Source organism: Rhinolophus hipposideros, assembly GCF_964194185.1.
Source record: "Rhinolophus hipposideros genome assembly, chromosome: 10".
NCBI lineage: Eukaryota > Metazoa > Chordata > Mammalia > Chiroptera > Rhinolophidae > Rhinolophus > Rhinolophus hipposideros.
The window spans coordinates 69,182,399-69,202,665 of NC_138056.1; the positions used below are offsets into that span (position 1 = coordinate 69,182,399).

The 20,267-nt window shown below is 35.7% G+C and overlaps 1 protein-coding gene across 1 annotated transcript in view; it reads left to right on the forward strand.

Moving 5' to 3' along the window:
- Window positions 1-20,267, forward strand: part of CNTN5 (contactin 5) — a 1,322,225-nt gene that overhangs the window by 1,230,724 nt on the left and 71,234 nt on the right. The window contains exon 17 of the mRNA XM_081062322.1: window positions 14,133-14,291. Within this exon, the coding sequence (XP_080918448.1) occupies window positions 14,133-14,291 (159 nt within the window). The remainder of the gene's footprint in view (window positions 1-14,132; window positions 14,292-20,267) is intronic.

Consider the following 20,267-nt stretch of genomic DNA (forward strand, 5'->3'; position numbering starts at 1 on the left):
GTTGCAATCACAAAATAGTTCTTTGAAAGTTGGCATTCCTATCTCTGTAAGTGTGTACGTTACCTGCCATTGAGTGGACTCCATCTCCTGGCAACTCTGTGAATGAGTGATGTCCATAATATCCTGTCCTCAACAGCCCTGCTCACCTTCTGTAGACTCATACCTATGACTTCTTTTATGAAGTCAATTCATCTCATTTGTAGTCTTCTTTTCCTGCTACCGCCTGTTTTTCACAGTGTTACTGTCTTTTCCAAAGAACTCTGCTTTTCCATGATGTGCCCAAAATAAAACAATGTGAGTTTTGTCATTATTTTCCTCCAGCTTAATGTCTCAGGCTTAATCTGCTCTAGGACTCACTTGTTTATATTCTGGTGATCCAGGCTATCTGTAGCCAGCTCTCCTTCAACACCATATTTCAAATGAATCATTTTTATTTTTTTTTTCCTATCTGCCTTTTTCACTGTCCTACTTTTACATTCATACATGGTAATTGGGAATTAGAGGGTGTGGGTGATCTTAGCCTTGGGCTCTAATGACACATCTTTTCTCTTGGTGATCTTTCCTAATTCTTCCATTGTTGCCCTTCCAAGTCTCAGACTTCTCTTGATTTCTTGGCTGCAATCTCCATTTGAATTGATGACTGAACCAAGGTAAGCAAAATCGTTAACAATGTCAATGTCGTCATTGTTTGTGTTAAAGTTGTCTATATCTTCTGTAGTAGAAGGGGGGTAGACGGGATATGGATAGAATTACTTCAAGCCACAGAGACTGAATCTGTCAAAATCCTAAAAAGACAAATATGGAAAACAAAACAAAGGTCTACTGACTGGAAACATTCAATATACAACCCAATCTTCAAGAAAGGAAATGCCAAGGAGTACAGTAACAATAGGATCTTTGCTCTCATTTTCCACTCAAGTAAAGCAATTCTCTAGGTGATGGAACAAAACAAATGATTCTATCTTGTATGGAGCAAGAAATGCTGGGTGTTCAAGGTGGATTCAGAAAAGAAAAAGGCACTCAAGATCTAACTGTAAGCTTTCTTTGGATACTGGAGTGCTCCAAAGAATTTCAGAAGAAGGTTAGTCTATGTTTTCTAAACTACAGTAAAGCCTTTCACTGTGTCGATCATGAAAAGCTTTGCGTTGCTCTAAAAGAAATGGGTTTGCCTCAGCCTTTGATTGTCCTGATATGTCATTTGTTTCCTCCAGCTTAATGTCTATATTGTGGACTGGAAGCTACTGTCAGCACAGAACATGGAGAGATAGAATGGTTTCCTATAGTAAATATATCAGACAAGGGTACATTTTATCTTCCTGTTTGTTTAATCTGTATGCAAAATATATATGAAAAACAGCTAGACTCAGAAGAAGAAGGAGTGAAAATTGATGGAAGAAATATCAGTAACTTAAGATATGCAGATTATACCATCTTACTGGCAGAAAGTAGCAATGATTTGAAACAACTTCTGATGAAAGTGAACGAAGAAAGTGCCAAAGCAGGACTGCATTTGAACATCAGGACAAAAATTATGACTACAGAAGACATAGAACTTTAACATAGATAATGCTCTATAAGTCCTTCAGCATTTTTTCATGACTCCATCCCACCTTCCACTCCACCTTATTCTTTGAAACACACACACACAGACACACACACATTCTCACAAGCAATGCTGACCTAAGTATTAAAAAATTAAATGCAATAACAAAGAGGTGTCTGTAAGAGACTGTTAGCATGAGAACTGCTATCTTAAGGTCAGGGTTAACGGCCCCTGGCTTGAAACACAACCTAAGTGTAAACACAACCTGACTGTAAATTCCAAGATGTGGGCAGTGACAGCAAGGAGACAAGCAGCCCTGTAGCTTATCTTATACTCTTTGAAGCTGTGTAAGTCCTGCAGTTTATCATATACTCCTTAAAGCTATGTAAGTCCTGTAGTTTAATTACTGTGTGCCTTGAAAATGCTATATAAACCCTGAGTTTTAAGTGTTTGGGGTCCTTGTTAAAACCCGCTGCGTCGGGCAGATACTCGGACCCCAGCTAGCTGGAAATAAATCTCACTGTGTGACTTGCATTATCGTGTGACTTCTGTTCACTTGAGGAGGGGTTGACTCCGGACCCTAACAGTTTCCTATGCTGGATTCTGGCTACATGGTGTATATTCAAAAGAAATTAAATAGGAGTACTAAAGTAAAGGCTTATGTGTCCATTAAGATTTTATGTCCAAGAGGGGAGTTTTTGAACTATCAATTGATACATCAGCCAGCTGAGGGCCCAGCACTGTATTATCTTGCCTTATTTGCAACTGTAAGGGCCCTCACTTGGGTCCTGGAAGCTCTGCCATGTGTATTTATGTGTATTTTGACCTATAATTTGGGAGATAAAACCTCTGATAACAGCTTTAATCTGCAACAGTGCCTCCCACCTGTTGAGTCTTCTCCTGAGTTTAACAGGGACTTAACGTGTATGGTCACCAGCTGTACTTAAATAAATTCCTGCCTGAAATTCTTGACTTCCTTGATACCTATCATACCAACTTTTAAACTCAGTCACCTCTGTTGCTTGTTATGAGCAAACATAGGGTATAAAGAATGTAATGGAACCGTGTTGATCAGCCCCTACAAAATCATGTTTTTTGTTTCATATAAGTTCTCAATGTTGTTCAACAATATTACTGTTCACATTATTGATTACCTATCACATTGCTCACAATGATGATTCCTGGCCCTTTGAACTTTCTTCAGGCTCCAACTAGTGTCTTCCTATCTCTGCCCTTCAGTAATATTATCAGAATTTATTTCAGTTGAAATTAATTGCGTTAAATTGAAAAGAAAACTTGAAAACTTCCTCCAGATTTCTCCTTCATTCTACCATTATTTTTCCAATTTTTCCAAGCATGAAATTCTGGAATAATGTTCTGTTCTGATTCTTGACTCTTCCTTTATGATAGCTAATGTATTGGTCCACCTCCAATTTACAAACATTTACAGGCTCTTTACTCCCTTCCTAACAAAGTTCAAACTCATTGACCTGCTGTTCAAGGTCTTCTCTCAAACTTCTTTCCCAAACTTTATGCTACTCCCATGAAACTTAAACTATCTGCTTTCCCGCTCCTCAAAACATTTTCCAGTCTTTGGCATATTACCCTTTTTACGAGAGAGAGAGAGAGAGAGAGAGAGACAGAGAGACAGAGAGAGACAGAGAGAGAGAGAGAGAGAGAGACAGAGAGAGAGAGAGAGAGAGAGACAGAGAGAGAGAGAGAGAGAGACAGACAGAGAGAGAGAGAGAGAGAGAGAGAGAGAGAGAGAGAGAACTATTCCATCTTTAAGTGCCAGCCCAGATAAACTGTTTTTTTTGGAATCTTCACTGAGAAACCCATCCTTCCAGCCTCAGTATTTAAAGAACCTTCTGTGTCCCAGAGGTATGAACTGAACTCCTAAGTGACTTGACTGGAAAATGTCAAAACCTGAATGAGAACCTCGGTCTCAGGGTGTCCAGTCAGACCTCATCATTCAAAGCTGTCACATGGTAGTTTCTCCAACCCTTTCAGACCTCTGTTTTGTTTTTTGTTTTTAATTTTTTCTTAACATAGCAGGGAGAAACACAGAATATTTAATTGTGTGTTTGTAAAATGGGTTTTTTTCAATTTTACTCTAAAATTCTGTTTCTTATTTTCAATACTTTGTTGAACTTTACTGTCATAGGAATACGTTGATTATAATAGCACATCTTTAATAAGTCCCAAGTCTCTATCCAAAGTGATTATTCCATTATCCTACAGGTAAATTTTTAAATCACTTTAATTATTTCATTGCACTATGTGTTTACCTATTTGGCTGTTTGCTTCTGATCAGCCAGCTGTTCTGCCAGTTTTCCCAATTGACTTGTAATTTTTCAATTCTAAGGGATTTATCTGGAGCAATTTAGTATTGTTGGAGATACTCTTTTCAGGTTATTTATGCCAATATAACTACTTTTAGTACAGATAAGGAATTATTCCAGTTTTAATCTTTCATAAACCAAGGGAGTTGTTCTCAGTTATCTTTTGTATCATAGAATGCTAGTAATTTAAAGCCTTGCAAGTAATATAAAGCCTAATTCAAATTGGTTTAAACAATAAGGAAATGTATTGGCTCTCATGACAGGAAGTATATTTTTTAACTGGTTGATCCAGGGTCTCAAGTTTTATTCAGAGACCCAGGTTGGTTCCATCTCTTCATTCTGTCATCTATAGAGTTGTAGTCATAGGATGACTGACCAAATAATAAAGGCTAAATGCGTTCTTGTTCACATACAACAGGGAAGAACTGGCATATTTCTACAAATGTCCCTTTATTTGATTTTGCCATTTTAGACCATTTGCTTACGCCTGAATCAGAACTTATCATAAGATTACCATGATGATTGGCTTAGACCTAGCTTCCTGAACCAACACTCCTAGGGGCACGTGAGATTGCCAGGATGGACCTAGACTAATCAGGACCACCCATATAATGAGGGGTTAATTCCCTCCACTATATTGAGACATGTGGACTGAACATTAGGGAGTCAATCACAGAGTCCATTTAATCTCTATCATACATTTTCTACCTCTACATCCATTTTCAATCAATATGAATTATTTGCCCCTGCTCATAATTTTTAATCTTCTGAAATCTACATGTTCTGTCTATGCTGAATTATATGTAGTATTGTGTGGTAATGAATTGTATGGAGTTAAAACTCAGATACTTATGTGACTAAGAATCAAAATTGAACCCATGTCCACTATTGGAATGTTGTGTGACCTTGGGTGAGTCACCTGAACTTTTTGAGACTCAGTCTTCTCATTTGTGGAAAAGTGGCGTCAATGCCAAATTTGTTGTCAAGATTAAAGGGAAAGTACATAACATTTAGCATGATGCCTTTTACCTGATAGGTGTGCATTAAATCATTCTTATTTCAGCATTACTTTCCCCCCATTTTCTAAGTTCCTTAGATGATAGAGATTGTTGAATCTGCCAATAATAGTACATTTTTGTCGTTTTCAAATGATTTTCATATGTATTCTTATTTATTTTTATAAAACCAAATGTGATACATAGGTTCTTGTTTTTATTGGTAAAAAAAAAAAAAAAAAGAAGTGTTATGAGATCATATGACATTGTCAAAGTTACTGAGCTACTGAAAGGCCCAACCAGTGATAGTATAATTATTTACAAAGCACTTTTTGCATGCCTTACCCTATGTAATTTTTACCACAATGATATAAGATAGACATTATCATTTCCTTTATAAAATATCAGGAAACTGAGACTTAATGAAATTCTGAAACTTGCCCAAAGTTCAGAACCTTTCACAAAGCTCTTACATAAAGAAGTCAAAACTTTTAATGAGATTCTTCTGACTGTATCCAAATCTCTTTCCTTTAGGTCAGTTTTTCTTGAAATGTAGGGTGCATAAAAACTTCCTAGGCTTCTTATACAAAATGTAATTCTGAGATGCTAGCCACAGAAATTGCAATTTAGTTGCTGTTGAGTACAGCCAAGGAATCTACATTTTTACTAACATGCCAAAGATTTTCTTGCTCATCAAAATCTGAAAGATACTAATAGCCGTTGTTGTTGTTGTTGTTGTTGTTGTTTAGAAGCACACAATGATCAGATGGGTATCTATTTAGTAGCATTTAACAAAAATAACAATATAACATAAGTAGAATGCTACTATTTTTAATATATAGTAAGAGGCATTTTTTTCAGAATAGTGCTGATTTTGTAAAGGTGTATTACTCTTTCTCATATTTTGATGGGTCAAAAGTGAAAATGTGTACAAAAATAACTCAACAGCTATGCTAGGCTGTTAAGTTAATAAAAAATATTCATTCAATCATTTATTACAAATCTATATTGATAACCAACTATGTGTCAAGCACTGTACTTGGACTTTGGAAATACAGTAGTGAGCAAATTACAAGCACAGTTCCAGCCTTCCTGTACATAAAATCCAAAGAGGAAAGTCACCATTAATGAAAGAGTCACAAAATTAAGTAGAAAGCTTCAACTGTGATTTCAGCTATGAATGAAAGGCACATGGTACTGTGAACGTATATAATTGAGTAATTTTACATGGGTCATTCAGAGAACGTCTTCTCCAAGGAAATGAAACTTAAGCAGAGATTTTAAATTTGAAACCTAAACAGTTGTGAAATAGGCCAAGAGAGGAAAGATGGAATTTTATGCTGAGAAACCAGGTTACACAGATGATAGGTAGATAGGTAGATATATAGGTAGGTAAATAATAATAAATATGATGATGATGGATGGATAGAGAGATATGATAAATGATGATCTTTACCAAATTAAAACAAAGTTGCTTTTGAAAAAAATAATTAGAACTATTTATCTCTCATTTCAATCCTTAACTGCCCAGGGTGAAAAAAAAAAAGAGTTGGTTTTTCTCATAGGATTGAGGAAAGGGTCACTTAAATTAGGTTCATAAATAATAAAGAAATCTATGAATACCCTATAGACTTCATGAAGAACACAGGATGGTAAGGAAGTATCTGAGGAGAAGTTAAAAAAGAAAAAAATGCAATACTATATGAAGTGGGACTTTGCCAGCCTAGTATGTCAAGAGTATGTCAGGGTCAATTTTTGTATGAAAATAAATATACTATCAATAATACTATATTTCCTAAATAGGATATACCGTAATTCTTCATAATTCTATTCTAAAGATGAAAACCTCAATGACCAGTTATTAATAGATATTAATATTCGATGAGCTACAGAAAGTCTGTTTGCATTATTGATTATTACGTTTTAATGACATGTTTTATTGTTATGTATAGATTGTTTTTTAAATTAGGTCCACGCAAAATAGTCCTTTGTACTAGATGGCTCATTGCATATAATTAAACTACACGATAAAAATAAAAAATATTCTTTGTGGCCTGAATTATCAAGTTTATTCCTCTATGTCAATCAAATCTTCCAGACAGTAGCTAAATCTCCTCTTCACTTGGTATCAGAAGGACATTTTCAGGACTTTGCTTCCATGAATGATTGCCATGCCTGCTTCCTTTTTCTTGCGGCATATTCACACATGTGTTCAGAAGTAAGAGGTGTCTATTCCCAAGCAATATGTATGAGCTTAAAAATAGAATCAATGTAAGATACCTTGGCATATATGATATCAAATTTTTCATTTTAGTTTTAAACAATTTAAAGAAAAGACCTGCCTCATGTTTTGAATCCCAACAAATTTTATTTTTCTTTTTTTCTTTTCTTTTTTATTTATTGGGATGACAATTGTTGGTGAAATTACATAGGTTTCAGGTGTACAATTCTGTATTACATCATCTATAAATCCCCTTGTGTGTTCACCACCCAGAGTCAGTTCTCCTTCCATCATCATATATTTGATCCGCCTTACCCTCTTCTCCCATCCCCACAAATTTTATTTTTCACTTAAAACGTCTACATGAGAAAACCAGCATGAAAGTCCCCCAAATCAAATAAAAATGGGGAAAAAAAACTGAATAGATTTTAAATGTAAAATATGACATATAACAATAGGGATGTTGTTGCATCAATAGGTGTGAGATGAGACTCAGGCAGAGCATGTAATGTGCTCCAGGTGAAAAGAACCAGAAAAATTGCTGGGCATGGGAAGTCAGTCTCAGCCTTGGGAATATGTTTTTAAGAATTATTCCTCAAGAAAGTTTGGACAGCCACACCACAAGAACGCTAAAGCCTGGAACCACAAGTTGTTATCTCAAAGGAGAACGGCAGTGATTTTACAAGAAGTCAGTACAGAATTTTCTGTTTGTTACCACATTCGCCATAATTTGTTTTGAACAAGGAATACCACTTCATTTGTTGTCAAGACTAAAGCTGACATCTGCTTCAACTCCGTTTTCTCCCCAAAGCTGGAGGATTGTTTTGGTCTCTATTTGAGGACTTTTCCTGTCTCAGATACTGCTTCCTCTTCTGAAAATGCAAATAGATGACTCCTGTTAATTTAAAAATTCCAAGACTATAACACTTAACTGTTATATTAAGTCTTAGATTTGTGTTTCATGTCACCAGCATAACAATAACAGCTTTAGCAGTTACAAAGAGATACATATTTCATTTTTTTTCAACTTTAAATGTCAATGGCTTCTCAAGAGAAGAAAATTCTCTAACTGAACATTAAGTCACAGGAATGAGTCAATGTCAGAGCAATCCAATAGCAGACCTGGAGAGCCCTTGATTGAGGATAAATTGAATTCATGAGAACATAGCTTCTGCTAGGGGTCTTTGTGCTTCATCATTTGCTCAGACTTCTTCAACATGAAGAAATGAAGAGACTGTCCCTTTTTCTAAATTGTCTATTTTTCAAATATTTATGTTAGTGATTCTATGTAATAGCACTCTCATCAGGAATGGGGGGGGAGGAAGCATTTCCAGATTGCTGCCACTGACACTGAATTATTACAACTAAGTATAAAATTAATGAGATTTCTGCTACATGAGTGGCATCTGTGTAACATTCAGACAGTAGCTACTGTCACACGTGTCATCTCTGAGATATTTACCTCTTATTAACCCATTTTCAAATATCTTGTGCAAATTAGCTGTAAAAAACCTTTGAAAAGAAAATTTACTCCCCGATTTGAAAAAAAAAAAAAAAAAAAAAAAAAAACAGTCAAAAGATGGCAAAAATATGACAGTCATTAACAGGCTTTAGAAACAAAAGTATTGATGGTATTAACGTTACCTTAAAGTAATTCACTCTTAAATATGCACAGAAAGTTAAATTCAGCCATCATCAGGATATAGTGTCTAAAAATTTACTTTTCTCTGTAGATAGAACATCAATAAACCAATGCTAATATAATAACTGTAAATCTCATTTTCATTTTTATTATGGTTGAAAATTAATCTATTTTAAAAGGTAAATCATATCACTAATTTTTCAGAATATTTTTACTATATGATATTCATAAAAATCTTTCAAATCTACGATGATTTAGAAAAATTGTCCATAGTAAGTTTCTAATAATGATGAGCCTTATTAAATCATATGAAATTGTTTATATTCTTCATTTATGGAGCTATTCTGTCATTTTTATTACCAACCCACCCTACGCTTGACTAAAAAAAATGTTAAATCAAATATATTTTGATTTAACGAAAAAGGCTGTTTATTGGATCTTTGTTTTATACAATAATTATTTTTAAAAATTGTTTTACTTATTGTTACACAGCATTCCAAAATTAAAACATAATTACTTCTGTCCTTCTTTCTTCTCCCTTCTCCCTTTTCTCTCTTCTTCTACAAATATTTATTGAGGGCCTACTATATGTCAACTACCATGTTGAATACTCAGACAAATAGAAATTACAGAAAATAATTATAGCCAATGTCACAAGTGCCACAATGCGATGTAAAATACACGTACCATCCAAAGCAGTTGAACATAACTTTATCACTTCCTGACATTTTTGTCTTTGTTTTTTGTAGAACATCTGTCTCTGCCACTGGATTTTAACACAATTAGGGCTGTAACTCTATCTTGTCCTCTACCTATCTCCCACTACTCAGCTTTACACATACTAGGCATTCAGTAAACATTTTGTTAAATACAATATACTTAAGCTACTACATACATATCACAATATGGATGCTTTCTTTAAAATAATAACTTTTAAAATTAATTTTAGAAGTAACACATGCTTGTTGTACAGAATTGGAAAATCCAAACAACTATAAAGAACACAATTTACAATATCTACATACTCACCTCTAAGCAATGACCACCACATATACTTGAATGCATTTTCTCCAGTCTTTTCCTTTACTTATTTGGCAAATTACTATCTATACATTTTTAAAATTTTTTTACATGCATATAATTTTGCATTCCACTTTTTTCACTTATGTTGTGAACATTTCCCATATCATTAAATAATCTGATATGTTAGACAGTTTAATGGGTGGCTAATATTTTATTATAAGATTTTATAATTTAAACATTACATGATTATTAGACAGTTATTTACAAAAGTTTGTAATTATAAATAGCCGCACAGCCACAATCAGTATCCTGAGTACATAAATCTTGTTCACTGTCACCAATTACTTTACTATAGACTATATTTGGGAAAATAGCCACATACAGAGAAAAATACTTGGGGATTTTTCTGTTACGATGTAAATACCATTTTTTGTTCCAGCTGAAGTTTTTAAAAATGTATTTAGAGTAATTATTAACTATTATTAAAAGTAATGTACCTTGGGCTGGCCCGGTGGCTCAGGCGGTTAGAGCTCCTAACTCCGAAGGCTGCCGGTTCAATTCTCCCATGGGCCAATGGGCTCTCAACCACAAGGTTGCCGGTTCGACTCCAGCAAGGGATGGAGGGCTGAGCCCCCTGCAACTAGAACAGGGCAACTGGACCTGGAGCTGAGCTGCGCCCTCCACAACTAAGACTGAAAGGACAACAACTTGACTTGGAAAAAAGGCCTGGAAGTACACACTGTTCCCCAATAAAGTCCTGTTCCCCTTTCCCAATAAAATCTTAAAAAAAAAAAAGTAATGTGTGTTTATAAGAGAACTAATATAAACGTTTCCATGGAGCTTTAATACTTATAAAGGCAAATCATTTTATTTCAGTTAACAAATAGTTATTTCCACAATATTTCCTATCATGCCTCTGCCTCACACATAGGTGGTGGTAAATAAATTACTTTTGAAGAAGTGAATAAATATAATGGATGAAATGGAACAGAATAAATGAAACAATGTGGAAGAGCTTAACAAATGAATTATGTTGGTAATTATTCCTGTTTGAAAACATTAGCTTAATTTCAAGTGTTTTCATAGCATCTTAAAGACCCTCCTGGCAAATTTCCTTTGTATGAACAAATTCTCTAACTGTTTTGAAGTCTGTTCCAAATTATCCATTGCTGTTCCGAAACTTACTGGCTTAAAACATCAAACTATTATTGGCTATCATGTGATTTTGGCCTCTGACAGACACAGCCAGGTTCTTAACTCGGGGTCTCTCGTTCATCACATGTCTGATGCCTGGGCTGAGATGCCTGGAATAGCTGGGGGAAGTTGCATCTCCCTTTCTCCATGAGCCTCTCCAAATGGCTAGCTTAGACTTCCTCAGAGAATGGTAGCTTCCATTTAATCAGACGTCTAACTTGGCAGCTGAATTTTCCCATGAGCATTCCAGGAGACTTATGATGATGCTGCAAAACTTCTTATAACCTCTGCTCAAAAGGAAAGCAGTGTCACTTCTACCATTGTCTTTTGGGTCAGCTAGGCACAGCCCACATTCAAGGAGGTGGAAGTATAGTTTTTACATTTCAATGAGAGAATGGCCTGTGTGGACAGGCAGGAGAGGAAGTGATGGTGGCCATCTTATACACAGGCTGCCACAAAGTCCTAAAAGCATTCCTCAGATGCCATCTCTATCTCTACCACATAATTTAAATGTGTTTTTTCCAAACACTTGCTTTTTTGTTTGTTTTGCTTTTCTTTGTTCAGTTGAAACAACTCCCTAGGTTAACAGTGAAAGGAGTAATGGTCTGTGTACTCTTTGCTTCTTTGGACAAATCAGGCTTTACAATTAGATCCAAATTCAAATTAAATATCAGCTGTGTTGTGCACTAGCAGAGTGACTTGGGCAAATGACTTCTCTCTGATAGCCACTGCCTAGCATAACACCTAAGATATAATAATGTTATTGACTAAGGAATTTATTTACCACTTAATGACTAAACAATCTCTTTGAGATTCCATTATATTCTCTATGAAATAAGGATAAAAGGCCCATCCCAGTGACATGGAAATAAATGAACAAGTTTATGTTTGCAAACTACTTAATATCTTGCTTTAATATAGTACATTGAGGATGTAGTAGATGTTAGTATTGTTAGTAAAGTTAACAGTTTTATCGTAGTACTATCATTATGGTTGGTCCTCCGTATCCCTGTCACCACAGTCTAACAACTTGTTCGACATCTTCTTCAGCACCTGTATCTCACTTATTTTCTCATCTCATCCGTAGCCATTGTTTTAATCCTTTTGAACATTCATACTTGTGACACATCAAACATATTCTTCCGTAAGTACTTGACTTTGTCAAGCCTAGCAACCATATTCTCCATTCCAGATAAATTCTCACTCAAAAGTACACTTAAATCACAAATTGCACAATTTTCCCCTCACAACACAAATTTCTGCTCTTGTATTTTCCCCTCATGATTACCTGGTTTCCCTGACTTCTTTTTTTTTCTTTTTCTGTTTTTTTCAGTTCTAGTTTGTCAGCACCATTCTGGCTTCACTTGACTTCCTAGTCCATGACGATGCCATTGTCATTCATACATTGGCATCTTTGATGATAAGCCATTCCAAATTTATAAACTCCTAAACCTGAATGGACCCAATTAAGTACTTTCTCTGGCCCTGGTCCTGGCTTTCTAGCCTAACCTTCCCATGTCAGTCAGTTCCACTTCAAAATGATGCTATCGAACCAAATCTGAGCTCTAGTACTATTACAAAATATTTATATTTCATGTCTTTCTTCTTTTGTTATGTGCTTATTTGAGACATTTCCCATTCTGCTCCTGTCCCATTATCATGCAAGCATCTGTATGTGTTTTCTTTTTTCTTCTTTAATGAAAAAATGAGAACCTTCCCAAATGAATTCTCTCAAGTTTCCTTTTATTGCCATCTCAAAAGCTCTCTCTATATATTTATTGTTTCTATCTTTATTTCTCTCAAACAAACAAATACACAAATGCCACTTCTCATGGTTATTCTCTACCCTTTTGCCCACAATCCTAATATTTTGTCACCTTCCTAATGGAATAGTCCCTGTCTTCTAAATCTTTGGTGTCTGCTATCTACTATTGGTTCTTCTTAGTCTTGATAAAAATGCTAATTTTTCATTTTCGAAAAATGGCATTTGCCTAGTGAGGCTTTTCAACTTTCCATCGCATTGACCCTTGTTGAAATTTTGTACCCAGAAGTCTTTACTGACCACCTCCATCTCTTTAGCACTCTACCATTTCTTAGCTCCTTATAGTCCAGTTCAGCTCTTCCTGCTCAAACTTTATGATACCAAATCCAGAGAGCAACTTGCTACACAAGGATTGATTCAGAAAAATAATTTAAAGTACTTAACGGTGTTTTTTTTTAATTGAAAATAAAAGCATCCTTGCAGCTTGAATTGTCCATATTATGAAATATAAGAATGTTAATAAGAAAACTGGCATTGTTTTTTAGCCAATAAAATGCAAACACTATAGATTTTAAATACTATTGGAAATCACTATTTTAGAAGTAATATTTCTCCTCGTATCAGATCAGGGTTGTTTCTTCAAGCTAGAGTTTACTTGCACATAGATTGATCATCACTGTTCTATACCAGTTTTTCATGGTCAAAAGGGAAATGATCTTCTCTGACTCATTGCATGCCCCCCACCAATAATAATAATAATAATAATAATAATAATAGTAATAATAACAATAATAATCATAATAATTTAATCACACTTTCCTTTTAACTTCCAATGAAAATTTTTCATGCTTACCTTCTAATATATACCCTTCCTTGGTCTGAACTACCATTATTTGAGAAACTTCATATCTCCCCTGTTAGAGTTGAAGCTACTTGATGGTTACATTACAGTATTTGTACATTGTAGGTTTCCTGAACATGAATATTAGACCCATATGCCTATACTTTTTGAGTAATAATGGCATCGTTTTTGTGCCTGATAGCATTGCCTATCACTCTGTTGCTGTCTCTGTAAGTTGTGATTGATCTTAACAACCACAGTTGATATTGACATTCATATGCTTGTTTGTTTCTAATTATTTTTTCTTTTCCTATAAAATATAATGCTAATTGGTAGTTGCCTCCAAGCACAAAGTGTGATTAAAAAATATCAACTCTATAATTAAGTTACTCCCCAGAAATCACAGAAGCCAACTCGCATCCCATCTCTTTTTATTGCCAATTTTCGTTACAAATATGTATTTCATTAAGACAATTACATACTTTGATTGGATCCTTATAGGAAATACTTTTTTCATGGCTCCTCATCATGGCTTATACTTAACTTTATCCATTCCCTTTTGTCTGTAGGTCCCCCAGGCCCCCCAGGGATAGTGATCGTTGAGGAAATCACCGAAAGCACAGCCACACTCTCCTGGAGTCCAGCAGCTGACAACCACAGCCCAATCTCCTCCTACAACCTACAGGCTCGCAGCCCATTCTCCCTGGGCTGGCAAACAGTAAAAACAGGTAAGAGTTTCTAAGGCAACCAGAGCAGTTTTCTATCATGAGCTATTATTATATATATATATATATATATATATATATATATATATATATATATATATATATGTATATATATATATACACACATACATATATACACACACATATATATATACACACACACACACATATACATATATATACAAATATATACATATATAATATAATTATAATTATGTTATATTATATATACATATACTAACAATCTCAGTAGGATCGAATTATGTTATATTATATATACATATACTAACAATCTCAGTAGGATCGTTTGGGATTCTTGAAACTGTTATTTATTACAATATTAACCATTGTTTGTTTGTTTTAATAAAACTACCTTACTTTCGTCTTTTCTCAATTCTCAAGAAGCGACCACATCATTCATATTGGTTTGTTTTTTATTTGTTGTCTTATTGAAATAACTATAGACTAAACATAGAAGTTGTAAAAATAGTACAGAGCTTTTCTGTGTACCCATCCCTCAGCTTCCTCCAATGATAGCATTTTATATAAGAATGGTACAATTATCAAATCAGAAAACTGACATTGCCACAATGCTATTAACTAAACTACAGACTATGTTCATGTGTCACCAATGTTTGCATGCAGTGTTTTAGTGCATAGTTCTATAAAATTTTATTTTACAGATTCAAGTAACCACCAAGGCAATCACAAACACAGAACTGTTCCATTACTCCAGTTATTTGTGCTACCCCTTATAGTCACACGTCTGTTTTATTTGTAAAAAGACAATCTAACATAAAATTATATAATTTAAAACAATGCCACATTTTAATGCCTACTTCTAAGATGTTTGGATTATATTTGCAATATTTTAAACATAATTTGTTCACTGACGGTTTCCATATGTTGTTATAACTACAATTTTTCTATGTCTCCAAAATGGCTACCTGCAGGGATATGTGAAATTACACTCTTGTAATAGTTATTCGATACTAAACAAGTTGGTATTGGAAAGTGTACACTGTCTATAAACTGTAATGCTCAGAAGCATTTGTCCATACTGAGTAGGGATTTATGATTTCTTTTACAATCTAAATATAAAATCAATTTACCTATGTAGAAGGGATATATAGTGATGTCAGACACATGGTGTTGTTGAACAACTATAATTCAACAAGTGATTCCCTGTGCAAAACACAAACATCTGAGAAATCTGCACATTGAAACATCTGAAGGTGGGTGGATGGGGGCAAACAGTGTAGGAGGGAAGAGATAAGTGAAGAGATGGGGGCCATAGACGCAGCCCAAAGCTTACTGCAGTCCTAGGAGAGGGGAGGATTCAAACAGCATGTGCACACTCTGTGGCCATGAGTGTTCCTGCCTGAGAGATCAGCATGTAACGTGGCTTACTTAACCCAGCAATGGGGCAAAAACCTCAGGGCAAAGACCAAATACAGGAGTGTGATATCTGTGGTCTAACAGTCCTACTTGCCAGTCAGAAAATAAAGTCACAGAATCTGGCCACCTCCTCCCACCCTCTCAGAGCTGGCTTCCCCCCTTTAGTTCCCCCCTCCACACACACACACACACACACACACACACACTCCAAGTGCTAGCAATGGGCCCCAGCAAAAGCTATAGAGTGTTGGGTTAAAAAGCAGAAGATCTATAGCCCTGAGAAATGGAGAGACAGTTCCTGAGCGGCAGACGCACAGTGAATCTAACTCCAGCGACAAGGGAGGAGCTATAGGGGCAAGGCAGCTATGATCTAGCAATCGCCATTACTCGGACAACAAAGACACAAACATACCAGTGGCCTTTTTCAGCCCACACCACCCCACCTTTTGCAGCTGATCCCAGCAGGAGCACCCAGGGCTGCTGAGAAGCACAGCTCTGCATCTGGCTGCACGAACAGAACTGGGATTTCAGGGGCTCAACACATCTCCCACCACTTCCTTCCACAGGGTGATGCCCTGAGACTGAGGTGACCTGGTCACAGAGGAGATGCCCACTTCCCCAGAGAATCTTACACTGTCAGAAACTGGACCAGGGCAGGAGAAAAGTAAAACTCTCCAGCGCTACCTACTGGAAAACAAAAGAAAGACCTATTTGTACCAACCTGCTGCTGAATTCATTTCCATAGATGCCCAAAAAGAGTAATAATTAATCAATTACTAATAATAACCAAGGTAACTAAGCAGCTCAGAAGGAAAATGAAAAACCTTGAAAACATAAACTGAAAGACATGGAAATATGTGACTTAAATGACAGAGAATTCAAAATTGCAGTTCTGAAAAAAACTCAATGAGATACAAGAAAACAAAGTTAGGAAGTTTAATGAACTAAGAAATAGAATCAACAAACAAAATTACTACTTCACCAAAGAGATTGAACTTAAAAAAATAATATTAGAAATTCTGGACATGAAAAACTCAATACAAGAGATGAAGAATGAAATAGCAAGCTAAGGAAACAGAGCTGACCAGATAGAGGAAAGAATTAGTGATCTCAAAGATAGAAATCTGGAAATGACACAGATGGAAATAGAGAGAGACTCGCGAGTTAAAAGAAATTAAAGAACTCTACAAGAACTATCTGACTCCATCAAAAAAAAAATACAAGAATAATAGTTGTACTAGACGGAGAAGAGAGAGAGAGAAGGGCATAGAAAACCTATTCAAACAAATGGTCAACGAGAACTTTCCAAACCTAGGGAAAGAACTGGATCCTCAAATCCAAGAAGCAAACACCTAATTACCTCAATCCTAAAAGGCCATCTCCAAGGCACATTACATTGAAACTGTCAGAAATTAATGACAAAGAATTCTCAAGGAAGCCAGGGAAAAGAAAACAGAAACCTACAAAGGAAAGTCTATTAGATTATGATCAAATTTTTTCAGCAGAAACACTACAAGCTAGGAGGGAGTGGAATCAAATATTCTAATGATTGAAAAAGACATTTGATCCCTTTATAGATGATGTATTGCAGAATTGTACACCTGAAACCTATGTAACTTTACTAACAATTGTCACCCCAATAAACTTTAATTTTTTTTAAAAAAAGCAAAGAAAGAGAGACATTACCAGCCAACAATTATATATCCAGCAAAGTTGTCCTTTAGATATGAAAGTTAATAAAGACCTTTCCAGATACACAGAAGCTGAGGGAATTTTGCACCACAAGACCTGCATTAGGAAATACTGAAGAAGGTTATTCTACCGGAAACAAAAAGACAAAAGGATACAAAACTATGAGTTAAATTACTAACAGACAGACAGAAGCAGGAAATGGCAACTCCTACACAAAGTAGGGCACTATATACTTAACCATAACATAAAAGGTAAAGGAGATAAAAACAAGAAGAAAAAAAAACGAAAAAAGAAGACAATTTGCTACTGCAACTCAGAAATGAACTCACATTATAAACAGGGATAATTTGTGACCAGAAAAACTTAAAAGGAGTAAGTTTAAAAGGTCTGAATTTGCAAAGGTGAGTGGAGATAAGATGCATAATGAAGAAATACAACTACTGTATGTATGAAACTTACTTTTACATAAGATTAATGGTAACCACTCAAAAAATAAAATAAAATAAAATCCAGAACTGAGACACATTGCATAAAAAAAGAGGAAGCAGAGAAAAACAAATCAAAGAATACCACCAAACTAAACTATCAAAAACAAAAACAAAGACAAGGAAACAGTGGAGACACCAAGCTACCAGGAAACAAAAGATAAAATGGCTGCAGGAAATTCTCATATATCAATAATCACCCTGAATGTAAATGGACTAAACTCACCAATAAAAAAGCACAGAGTAGCAGATTGGAGTAAAAAAACAAAACCCAACCATCTGCTGCCTTCAAGAGACATCTCAGCTGCAAGGACAAATATAGACTCAAAGCAAAAGGGTGGAAAACAATACTCCAAGAAAATGGCATCCAGAGAAAAGCAGGTGTAACCATACAAATATATGACAAAACAGATTTCAGGATAAAAAAGGTAACGAGAGATAAAGATGGACATTTCAAAACAATAAAAGTGACAATGTAACAAGAAGACATCACACATATCAAAATATATGCTCCAAAAAGACGTCACACCACCAAAATATATAAAACAACTACTAAGAAAACTAAAGGGTGAAATTGACAAAAGCAGTTGTAGCAGGAGACCTAAATACCACATTGACGGCTATGGATAGATGGTCCACAAAGAAAATCAATAAGGAAATATTAGCGGGGAATGACACATTAGACGAATGAACCTACCGTATTTCCCCGAAACCAAGACTGGGTCTTATATTAATTTTTGCTCCAAAAGACGCATTAGGGTTTATTTTCAGGGGATGTTTTATTTTTTCATGTACAACAATCTACATTTATTCGTGTACAAAAATCTACATTAATTCAAATATAATCATGTCATCTTCTTCTGGAATGCCGTCGTAACTCTCCAAACCCCGAATCCTGTCTTGAATTTCTTGCAACTCCATTTCCCGTAGAACCATTGGCCCCCATCTCTCATGTCCAGCAATAGAGTTGCCTTCAAATGAGCACTTCTTGTCCATGTAGCCTGCTCGTAGTGCTTTGGCAACACAGCTGTCAGTGATTTTATCCCATGAATTCTTCACCCAAGTCACGACCTATTGCAGGCTAGGATTCACAAAGTTTCCACGCTGATTTCTCTCCATTCTATTTTCAATGTAGTCATTCATTTCCATACACAAATCGCCCTTGACTGGCTTGTTTATTGCATTATCAAGAGTCTGGAGATAGGTAGTCATTTCTGCAGGAATCATTATTTAATCTATTCTTCTCTCTGCAAGGAAGATCTTCACATCTTTAGCGCTGTGAGTGCTGGCCGAATCCCAAACCAACAGACCTCTTTGGCACCTCCCAAAACAAGTGGCCACATTAAATCGACCCATTTCCTTGTGTGCACCAGACTTTTTCAGTTTCCAGAACGTAATGTAAATGCCTGAAACACATTCAACCTTATCTTTCTCACCCTTAGTAATGATTAGAGGTGGGGCTTTCTTTCCATCTAGACAAATTGCCGAAATACAGGTAACATATGCACTTTCGTAACCAGTGGAGCGAATGTAGACTGACAAGGCATCCTTCTGATCAATTGTCATTTGAGATCCTTGGCCCATAAACACTGCAGTTTTATTCATAGTAATCATGTTGGAGAGTTGGTATTTAGAAAAGTCGATGCCATCAACAAAGGACTTGAATGCAAGTGCATGTTTAATAACTTCAGTATCTTCCAGCTTGAATAGTGTTGTCAATCTTAGAGACCGTTCATGTTGCTGAAGAAAGCCATCCAGACAGCGTTGTAATGCTTTGAATTCTTCTGGGGATATTTCAAGGGCAAATGCTTGAATATCAGCCCTGTGTACAACCAAAGTCTTTGCTCTCCTGTCAGCAACCCATTCACAGTTGATGTCTTCCAGCTCAGAAAATAATGGTTGACGACCTGATCCACACTTGTGCTTCTTATCATTTCCCTCATCCACCTGTTGACTGAGGTTATCGTACTCTACTCGCCATTTTCAGACCATTCAGAGATCCAACTTCTTCTCTTTGCAGAAAGCCATAAGATTCTTACCCCGGGAGTCTTCCATGATTCCTTTCTTGTACTCAATGGAATAGCTCTTTCTTTTTGCACTCATCATGTCTGGAGGTCATTCTCTTTACATCTACCATTAAATCAAGTGTTAATTAAAGACTTATGAGACAGGAGTGGCAACAAAAATGATGAGTTAAGAATGATGGCCCACACAAAAGCGAAGAAAAATTGCAACCACCAAAATTCAGAAAACGTTTATTTCACATGAGTGTGTTATGTCCGTTACAACACACGATGTATTGAATTATGAAGATTCATATTGGACACAACCACATTTGTTTGTTATGAATTATACACATTATTCATGCATTGTGTCTGTACTCTGGTTGGTCATTTGGCAATAA